Here is an 11,411-nt window from a genome sequence, read left to right as displayed (position 1 = left end):
CAGGATGCCCTGCTGTGAGATAGTCACTTTTTTTATATATACTGCACTGACCTCTAGTGGATTTATTTAAAATTGCCCATCACTCTCCTGTTATCCCATGATACAACGCTCCTTTATAATACGTTTATAAACTCGTGGCAGTAATTAATTTGTTTGACTAAACAAAAAAAATAAAATAAATAATAATAATAATAATAATAATGAAGCATATCACAATATTAATACAGCAGAATGACGTCTTTTTGAATACAAAATACCGATTGCTGAAAAATGCTGTTTCTGCTGCTCAGGGAAAATCTGTAGCCTGCGGGAATTCCGCGTTCTCCACTAAGTGAGCATCGACGCGGTGAAGTTACGTTCAGGTTGGATAATAGTCGACAACTCTTCACTGTGAATCTCAGACATTTCTCTTTAGGGACCATCACTGTATTACCACTGTATTGCACTAAGAAATAAATTTAAAAAAAAAACATAGTTTAACCACATAACAAAAGAATAACCTAAAAACATACGGTTGCTTATATTTGCCATATATTGAAAATATGTTTAACTTGTGTCACATATGGTGTGTTTCTACGGAGAATAATGACAAAATAACTGTTTTCCATTTCCGGCACATACAAACTACTACTCACCACCTGTCATAAAAGCGAGGAAATTTTAGAAAATTAAAAAAAACAATGTGTTTAAAATTAAAATGTTATTGTCACTGTAATAACATTACAATGTTGTTTTTTTTGTAAAGCATTTTTTTTTCTCTTTTTTTAAATTCATGGATAACAATCATTATTATTTTATTATTATATGAGAATAAAGTCGTAATTTTTCAAGAATAAAGTCATGTTATGAGAAAAAAGCTGTAATATTATGAGAATAAAGTCATCATATTATGAGAAAAAAGTTGTAATATTATGAGAATAAAGTCATCATATTATGAGAAAAAAATTGTAATCTTTTGGGAATAAATTATTTTAGCATTTAAAACATAATTTTGGTTAACGAAATTCTACGTACAGGTGTATAAACCAATTACCAATGCTGCTAATTTAGGGTATCTGTAGAAACACAAACATACATTGGGTGGTGGGCTAATAACATTGTTAAGCGCTGTATGTCTTGATACAATATTTTGATTATGTTGATATAATATAAAAGAAGAACAAAAATGATTTTTAAATCAGATCTTTTTAACGGTAATTTGTTGACGGTCCCTAAATGAAATACCTGCGACGGCGCAAACGACGTCTATCCAACCTCAAACAAACTTCACCGACGACAACCTCCCCGTCTGTAAACGACTCCTGTCAACAGCCTCACCTGAAGGCAGCGCGAATCGTCTCCGCGTCGGAGGTTTTGTGACCATGGGAGAAATGAGCGAGCAGAAGAACTTCTCTCAACTTATCACTCAGATTCTACAAGAGGCGCCAGATGCCAGAAAACAGCTGCTCGACAACCACAGCAACCTCTACAACGTGGCGGATTATTGCGAAAACAATTACGTCAAGGTGAGTAAAAAAACATCACAGCTGAAAAATAACAGCAAATCAACCCCGCTTTTCATAATGAGTCTGGAGGGAGTGGAGAGGAAGTACTACTTTTTTTGGGGGGGGGGGGGTACATTTGCAGTCGGGGTGCGAGAAAAACGGGTAAAATGATATCGCGATATTCCATCGTGATATTTACAATTATGATATTATTTCGGGGAATATCTAAATAAAAGTGTTAATTTTGAAATTGAACAATACGATGGAGTATGAGGGGCAAATTTAAGATTTTTTTTAATATTTCAAGAATGAAGTCGTAATATTATGAGAATAAAGTTGGAATATTATGAGAATAAAGTTGGAATATTATGAGAATAATGTTGTAATATTATGAGAATAAAGTTATAATCTTTCGAGAATAAAGTTGTAATATTATGAGAATAAAGTTATAATCTTTCCAGAATAAAGTCATTATATTATGAGAATAATGTTGGAATATTATGAGAATAAAGTTGTAATATTATGAGAATAAAGTTGGAATATTATGAGAATAAAGTTGTAATATTATGAGAATAAAGTCCTAATCCTTTGAGAATAAATTCGTATTCTTTTGAGAAAAAATAAGTTGTAATATTATGAGAATAAAGCCGTAATCTTTCAACAATAAAGTCATCATATTATGAGAATAAAGTCATAATATTATTAGAATAAAGTTATAATCTTTCGAGAATAAAGTCATCATATTAGGAGAATAAAGTTGTAATATTAGGAGAATAAAGTCATAATCTTTCGAGAATAAAGTTGTAATATTATGAGAATACTCATAATCTTTTGGGAATAAAGTCACAATATTACCAGAAAAAAGTTGTAACATTATGAGAATTAAGTCATAATCTTTCAAGTGTAAAGTCATAATATTATGAGAATAAAGTTGTGATCTTTTGAGAATAAAGTCACCACATTATCTTTAGCATCAGGATTAGTTTGAGACGTCTGACCTGTACAAACCTGTCCTATTACTGTTATCAACAATAATAACTTGTTGTGTAGATGGAGGATTCAGGGAAGGCTGTGGAAGAGGCCAAGGCTTTGGCCGTCCAGGCTCTGGCCAGTGTGACGTACCAGATCAACAGTCTGGCCAGCACCGTGCTCAGACTGCTGGACTCTCAGGTCACGCAGATTAAAGCTATGGAGTCCTCGGTCAACCTGCTGTCACTGGTGAGGAAATGCTGTCACCTCCAACACACAACTACAGCTACAGATGTGTCTACTCCATATACTGCATGTACTTGTTCTACCAGATTGCACCAACGATGTACTCTGCTCCGCTCCAGGGTGTCGAGATCCACTTTGAGAAGGTAGCGAGACGAGAGATCGGTGTTTTCGCGACGACCAAAGAGAAGATTCGCTCCCGGCGCTTGATCGCGCCGCCTTCGGGCAAGGAGCCGGAGAGAAGCTACGCCAGGGTGCCGATATCGTACTCCGGCCTCGACTCCATGGGACTCTGTTTTCATGTGAAACATCCGGTGAGTTGTGCTTTCTGTTCCACCGTGTGGTATAACAGCGGTGATATGAAGTTCACCTCTTTTTTTTTTTTGTCCCTCAGGTCACCGAGGAGCAGCCCATAAAGAGAGCAGACAGCATACACAGCGTCGCAGACGTCTCCGTGTATGTGGACACAGTTCTTCTTTTGCCCTTTTATAGCAACAAAATGTTCATAATGAAACTAACGACTACAGACAACAGACACTGATATGTATAGTTTTTTTAAAATGAACCTTCAGGAGAAGTTTTATCCTTAGGAACCCTTACCTTAACAGTTAAATGATCAAAACATCTAACCCCATTAAAATAACTTCGCTAAAACATGGTCTAATGCATTTAGGACGGCTTATTGGATGAATAAGAAACCCAGCTCTAGGTAAAGGCCTTGGTTTACAAAGGCGGCCATCTTGTGTCATTCTACATCAGCAAACAAGGACTTCTGATGAAATGAAACACAAATGGAGAAAAATGACATCCTTCCTCGTATCTCGTAGCCTGAACGTCTGTTTTCTTTTTGTCTTGTGTGAAGAACCAGTTTAGGTATCGCTGTTCCTCCACCGTCAGTGCCCACCTTGTCACCCGTCTACAACGACAGCCTGCCTCCTCCTCCTCCTCCTCCTGCCTCCGCCGCTGGCCTGGACCCCACTGTGCCTGCTCCTCCACCGCCTCCACCCTCCATGGACGTCGGCCTCCCACCTCCACCCTCCATGACCTCACCCTCGTCCTTCCCCTCACCTCCCCCTCCACCGACATCGTCCAGTCTGTCAAGTGGTGCCTACCTGCCTCCACCACCTCCACCTTTATCAGGAGGTGGTCCTCTTCCTCCTCCTCCTCCGCCTCCGCCAGTGTCGGGAACCGGCCTTTTTTCACCTCCTCCTCCTCCGCCCCCACCGGTGTCAGTAGGTGGTCCTCTTCCACCTCCTCCTCCACCTCCACCAGTGTCAGGAACCAGTCCTCTTCCACCTCCACCTCCACCTCCACCTCCACCACCTCCACCACTATGAGGTCCTCTTCCACTTCCACCAGCTTCAGGAACTGGTCCTCTTCCACCTCCTCCAGTATGAGATCCTCTTCCACCTCCACCTTCTCTACTATGAGGTCCTCTTCCACCTTCTGACACTGGTCCTCTTCCTACTCCACGTTCACCACTGTAAGAAGCGGGTCCTCTTTCACCTCCTCTTCCACCTCCACCAGTGTCATGAACCAGTCCTCTTCCACCTCCACCACCTCTAATATGAGGTCCTCTTTCACCTCCACAAGTGTCAGGAACTGGTCCTCTTCCACTTCCTCCTCCTCCAGTATGAGGTCCTCTTTCACCTCCACCAGTGTCAGGAACCAGTCCTCCTCCACCTCCACCAGCTCTACTATGAGGTCCTCTTTCACCTCCACCAGTGTCAGGAACCAGTCCTCCTCCACCTCCACCAGCTCTACTATGAGGTCCTCTTTCACCTCCACCAGTGTCAGGAACTGGTCCTCTTCCACCTCCTCCTCCTCCAGTATGAGGCCTCTTCCACCTCCTCTACTATGAGGTCCTCTTCAACCTCCTGACACTGGTCCTCTTCCACCTCCTCCTCCTCTACTATGAGGTCATCTTCCACCTCCTCTACTAAGAGGTCCTCTTCAACCTCCTGACACTAGTCCTCTTCCTACTCCACCTTCACCACTGTAAGAAGCGGGTCCTCTTCCACCTCCACCAGTGTCAGGAACCAGTCCTCCTCCACCACCTCCACCACAATGTCCTCTTTCACCTCCACCAGTGTCAGGAACTGGTCCTCTTCCACCTCCTCTACTTTGAGGTCCTCTTCCTACTCCACCTTCACCACTGTAAGAAGAGGGTTCCTCTTTCATCTCCTCCGCCATCTCCACCTGTGTCAGGAACTGGTCCTCTTCTTCCTCTTCCACCTCCAGCTTCCAGTATGAGGAGCTGGTCCTCTTCCTTCTATATCTCCACCAGTGCCAGGGCTGGTCCTCTTCCACCTCGAAGAGCTGTGTCCCCTCATCCTCGTCCTCCTCCTCCACCCATTTATACTGGCATGTCAGATATTGTACCAGCGCCTCCACCACCTCGCCCTCACCTACATTAGAAAAACATTTTTAAAAGTTTATCTTCTCAGATGTTTTTTAGCTTTTCTTGCTCTTAACATTGGTTCATTATTTGTTAGATGTTTTTTGCAAAGACATATTTTGGGATCAACTTTATGTTTGAATAAAAGCCTGACAAAGTCCGCCTGGTGGTTTCATCGTCACGGTGCTTCATCTGTGTCAAATGTTCACAGCGTGAGCCTCAAACCATATCTTTGCTGGGACAGTAAAAAAATCCTCCCTCACAGCTCGACATTCTGCGGCGGTGAATGCCGCTCGGCTGAGCGTGTTCCAACAGCCCCCTTCGCCGCATTCCTGAGAAACAAGCTCAAACACAGAGTCTTGCGTGATCCCCCATTTTTTTTTCTTTCTATAATGTCCTTTTCACCCCTAGTGTATCTTACTTAAAGCGAACAGCTCAAAAGCCAGTTGCGGCCTTTAGCCTCAGACATGGTCAGGTCTACGCTGTGGCAGAAAGGTGTCAATGGTGATAAGTTCCTTACGTCACTGGTTGTAAGGGGCAGTCCCCGTCACTTTAAACAGGTCAGTAGGGGCTATAAAATGTATGTTGCACTTGCCTGAACCAGCACTGCATGGCTGATACTACACGGGTAAGTTTTCCCTTTTAACAGCATTAAGGAACAATTCAAACGCGTTTTCATTTTTACTCTACTTGCTCTAAATCCTGCTCACTGAAGCCTGAAATAAGGTCTATTATCTTTAAAAAATGTAAAGAAAATATGAGTCCACTGCTCACGACTGATCCTATAATCTCGTATATGTAGCAACAGTTTTGTATTTGAGCGGCAGTGTTGTGCAGACAAATGCTGTCTTTTTGTGTTAAGGCAAACGGAAAATTATAGTATTGTGCAGCCGTCGCGCAAACAGTAATTATGTGAATCGTGAAGAAACCGTGTATGACGCGATGTAATGGTGCAAACAAATATATCACTCTGCTGACAAATGTTGTGCTTTTCAATGACAAGAATGTTCTCCCTTTTTTTTTTTATCCAGAAACAGTTATGGTTGTTTATTATCCCATGGTGACGTAAGTATAACTCTTATTATTATAATAATAATAACTAACTGTACACATCTCTGATTGAGTGCTGTGCATTAACGCTCTCCTCTCTTTTTACAGGATTCCCTTGTTGGGTCTTGTTGTGGCGCTGTGGCTCATTTTGTGCCATTTTACAAGGAGAAACAGGGAGACAGAGAGCTGGCCCCCGAGCGGCAGCAACTCCGCTTCCATATACGTCATCCCCATGCCGAGGAGCGAGGGCGACGGGGACACGTGCGAACCGTACTCTCAACCCGAGCCTCCGCTTTACAGCTCGAGAACCGACAGTCCGCCTCCGTACACGGTACGGCGCCGTTTTCTTCCTGTCGTTTTTAATATCAATCAAAATGCATTTTTTTTTCAAATTGATTAGCTGCAACTGACCCTCCACGGACACTGTCCTCTGCTCTGGTCTTTTCCAGCTGGAACCACCTTCTTACTCAGAATCGCCGCCGCCGTACTCGGATCCTCCGCCTTTCTCCGTGCAGTGCTGCACCTCCTGACCTTTCTCCTCCTGCACTTCAAACACCATATAGCACAGATATATGATAAATGAACTCCGGGGGGGTTATTTGTTGCACTTTTTGTTACAGCAAAGGTTTATGAAATTCAGGCGCGACCAATCGAAGTCTGAGCGCGTGTGAGAAATTCAAGACACACGAAGACAGACAAAGGGAAACACTTACCCTAACCCCTACACATTTGTGGTCTCGATTTTCCAAGTCCACTTCAATTACGGGGTTCAACGTGTGGGATTTGGAGACATCTGGTGGCCAAGTTTCAGACTGCGACAAACTGAATGCTCTTTAACCTACTATAACCAAAAAAAAGCACCTTTTCTACAAAGTTGTTGCATTCGTCCGCACTGGGACATTCATTTCCATGTGATCATACACTAACGGACGTGTATTTGATGCCTTGAAATAGCAGCGATATACGACTCCTGTGCTCCTCGTGGTTACATAAACGTCTATTCACAGCAAATATTAACTTTTTTTTTATTAACTAATATTTATGTTCCCTGCTCACTATCTTGCGCTGATATGCGGCCAGACTTTGAATGTCATTACTGATATCTCTAGCTGTCTTTTTTTTTTTTTATCTCTATTTGAACCCATGTATGAGTCACAGTAACTTAAAGGGTAAACGTATGGAATATAGAGTACAAAATGTTTTATGTGGGGACATCATTATGTCCATCTGTGTTTTTGTTTGTGTCTATTTAATTTAACACATGTACCGTTCTGTATTTATTATATAAAGATAATGCTATAATATTAATGTGCCGACTCATAGTGTGTAATTTACACAGTTGTGAATTCTGCTGTGTGGAATAAAAGAAAAAGAAGAAAGAAACAGAGCAGTGGTGGTTGCATTTATTCGCCGACTATGGTGGAAATAAAGGAGATTGTGTTTCTTATCTTAGCCTTAGCCACTTAAAAAATCACAATAAAACCATGGATTGGTGTGTAATAATTGAGAAAAAAAAATTTTTAATGTGTGATTTCATAGTAATACGATTGTACGCTTACATTCTCATGGTATCAAGTAATTAACAATTATTGTACGCCGATATTCTAATGGTATCAAGTAATGAATAATTATAGGGGAGGAGACATTAGAAGAGCTATTAGGAGCGTTAAATCAGTAAGGGCGTCTGAGCTGAAGTGCACTTGTTATCTTAACGTACGACCGCTCGCTAGCCTCGCTCGTATCAGAGGGAGTAAAAGCCACCGCCGGTATCTATCTGGGTTATTTTCTGTCTGTTAGACATGTTCCAGTGACCGTTTTTTCATGACTCTGTGATAACCTCTGAGTCTTGATCCACTTGCGTGTTGAGGCCCAAGCTAACTATTTCATTCAGAGGCAGAGCGAGCGAGCGCACCTGCGCGGGTAAACAGTAGGTCCTGTGTCTTTAAAAAGGACAATAATGTTGTAAAAGCATTTCACGATGTGTACTTCCCTAAGTGACACATTATTCTTTCAAAGCGACTCACGGGCTCAGTTGTTCAGGTTTGTTTTGGATCCTTTACTCAGGTAAGGACTTAACACACTTGGGTTAGGGTTAGGGTTAGGGTTATATACAGGAATCCAGTAAGCATACAACTCTATTTCATTGGCTTGATTTGTTTTTTAAGCAAAGTAACTTCACAGGTTTATAATGTAAGCGGTCATGAGCAGATTTATAGGATGAAGGTCCAATGACGGTTGAAGTTCAGTCACCAAAGTTCACATTGTCCATTGGTATGGTTTGGTATTCAAACTGAACAGACAACACAATAATAATAATAATAATAATATATGAGATTGAATTTAAGTCCATATGTCCCACATTTTGTTGATATCGTGTAAGTTGACCTTTTGTTCTTTTCAGTCATGGGCGGGGTGCTGAATAAGTTTCAATACATGTAAGTCAATAAAGAACGATCGCCTTGAATGTGGTCTGTGACCCAGCACATGTATTTACCGACTTGCGGTGACCGTCCGCAGATTCCCAGCCGTGGTGGTGTCCATCGCCGTGGTGCTCCTCTGCTTCTACATGCACGCCAAAACCAAAAGAGCCACGTACGACGTCTCCAGGCCGACGACGACGGCGGCGGCGGCGGCGGCAGCGGACGTCGACGCCGCCACGCCGGGAGAAGACGACGACGACGCAGAAGGGAACAGGCGTTACGACAGGTCGCCTCCTCGGTACAGCACCGTGGATCAGCCACCTCCGTACTCACTGGTGAGTTACTCACGGTTGTTAGGAAAGAGTCTGGATATTGGGGACGATCCGCTTTTACGGCTGGATACCGATAAATCTGTAGCAGTAGTAGGAGTCTGGAGATGATATCTGAGTGCTCTTTCGTCAGGAAGTTCACCCTCGAAACACACAAAAGCTTAGACGCACTTTGGAGAAAAGAGGGTTAGAAAGACAATTAGTATGTTAGTCCAATACAAACTGAACTACTGAAGATACATGTCAACATTCTGACAACAGTCTGAATGAAATAGACTGAAATTTTCTCCCATTTCTCAAAGTTGGATTAATACACTCTTAGAATTAAAAGTGTTCAGTAGAACCATATAAGGTTCTTTGGCCCTTTATGGCTCCAGGTAGAACCTTTTTATAAATGTTTGGAAGGTTCCACCAAGAACCCCTTTCAAACCCTTTATTCAGGGAAATTGGTTTTAAAGGATTTTCTGGATCAAAATGGATCTTACTGGAACCTTTAGTGTTACCAAGAACCCTTGAAAAACCCTATCTTCGGGAAAGGGTTTTTCAGAAGCAAATGGTTCCAGGTAGAACCTCAGCCCTTGTAGAAGGACCCTTTTGGAACCCTTATTTCTAAGAGTGTAGGATTGGCAGGCTTTGACCTAGAAGTAAAAGACGAAGCTCTGAAGTGAATATTAAAGGTGCATTATGTAATAAATCTAAAGCAACTGGCCATAAAATCCTCCTAATATGTCACAGAGACTCAGGAATAATGTTCATATAACAAACTGAACTCGCCAACAACAACAGTACAGACAAAATATTTGCAATTAAAAAAAATATTTTGCAGACTGCAAATCATGTTTATGTTTTGAAATCATGTTTTGTCATGTGGCGCCACCTACCGCCGTCTACCAATCATTGCAGTCAGTAGAGCCTCAGCTGCCGAGCAACCACGGGTTGCCAGTTACGTCAGAAAACGAAACCTAAAAGACCTCGGTATTTTTGAATTTGAATGTAGTAACCGTTTTTGGCCACATTCTTACATATGGCGCCTTTAAAAAACCTTGGCTAGTAGGAAGACTTAAAAAATGGAACTCCACATGCTACCAACTGGCCAAAGCGGAATCCTTTTGCTTCTATACTGAATTGAAGACAGTAGTTAAATTAAAAGAGATTCTTCCTTGATTGAGTAGATAATGTCTGAACCAAAAAAACTTTTTCATCTCCAAGTGAGTTGCACTGGTCGGCAGATCTGTGAACGCCAGCCAATAAATCCATTTTTATTTGCGGCTATCTGGACGTGAAACTGTCGACAGAATCGTCAAACGGCTTTAAATCAGAAGACTGATAGGACTCTCAAGTACAAAACTGTGAATTTCCCTCACCTTCACTTTTCTTCCAGTTTGACCCCAAGCTGACGGCAACTTGTCCAGCGGACCTGCTGCCCGCGTACGAAATGTATCCCATAATGCTGCCTCTGGCACCGTATCAGTGGACGACACCTGCAGAACATCCATCCTGATCACCTGAGCACCCAAGGTCACTGCAGATACTTTTTTTTCCTCCCCCCCCCCCGCATTCACATTAACTGTAGACGACGACGGGAGTTTCTGGACACTTTCAATTTTTTTTTATATATATATATATATATATATACAGTATGAACACAAAATCGAAATTACACTGTATGAACATCAAATCATCAAAGCACCAAGCATGTCTCTATGTGTATACTATATATTCTTTATTACAATACAGTACTTACAGGTTTTAGGGTAAAATAAAATAAATATTAAATAAATAAGTCGCCAGTATTATACTTTCTAAGAAGGAAGATGTACAGTGACAGGAGTGGATCCATTAGGTGATGTAAAAATAGTGTTTCCTTGGCGTTTTAAGGCAAAAGTTTTTTTTTCTTCTTTTTTTTACTACTTCAAAAATAACCAAACGTTGTGACAATGTCCACCACTTTAAGTAACGCGTTAGCCTTTAGTCAAACTTTTCTACAATTGTTTGAGTGTTCTCAGTGCTACAAACAGAACGCCAACACAACCGATCAAACTAAACCCTTCACCGAACATATAGAACAGGAAATGTTACCCACATCAAAAAATGAATCCGCAGAATGGATACAAACTATGTCAATGAAGTCCTTTTCTACTGTTTTCCTTGTGTTTTACATGTATATATATATATATAGATGTGTGTAAATAGATGTATTGCACGTATATGTGTTTTGTTTATTATAATTATCTATTGCTGTTAAGTTTTCAATCATGAGTGAGCAGAGACACGAGATAACGCACATTTTTTCCGAACACACACACACGATGCGATCAAACGGTAAAAATTGTCGAAGATTCAACACAAAACGTGACATTTGGTGTCTTTCCTCAAGCCGTTTGTCCTACTGATCCAATGTAAACATCACACTACGTAGAGTGTTTAAGACTTTGAAAAGGCTAAAATTGGAATATCCGTCAATGGAAAAATAAAATAATGAAATAAAAACAAAAAACATATGCATTACTCCAAGTCT

The 11,411-nt window shown here is 41.4% G+C and overlaps 1 protein-coding gene across 1 annotated transcript; it reads left to right on the top strand.

Moving 5' to 3' along the window:
• Window positions 1-1,361: 1,361 nt before the first annotated feature.
• On the top strand, window positions 1,362-4,033 carry abi3b (ABI family, member 3b; the record flags this gene model as incomplete). Its single annotated transcript, XM_083903740.1, has 5 exons — window positions 1,362-1,505; window positions 2,535-2,702; window positions 2,819-3,010; window positions 3,091-3,152; window positions 3,559-4,033. 5 exons carry the CDS (start codon window positions 1,362-1,364, stop codon window positions 4,031-4,033), a joined length of 1,041 nt encoding a protein of 346 aa, XP_083759866.1.
• Between the last annotated feature and the right edge of the window lie 7,378 nt (window positions 4,034-11,411).

Source organism: Microchirus variegatus (assembly GCF_963457635.1).
Source record: "Microchirus variegatus genome assembly, chromosome: 17".
NCBI classification, from domain to species: domain Eukaryota; kingdom Metazoa; phylum Chordata; class Actinopteri; order Pleuronectiformes; family Soleidae; genus Microchirus; species Microchirus variegatus.
The sequence above is the reverse complement of the archived record's forward strand: the minus strand, read 5'-3'. Positions and strand labels throughout refer to the sequence as shown.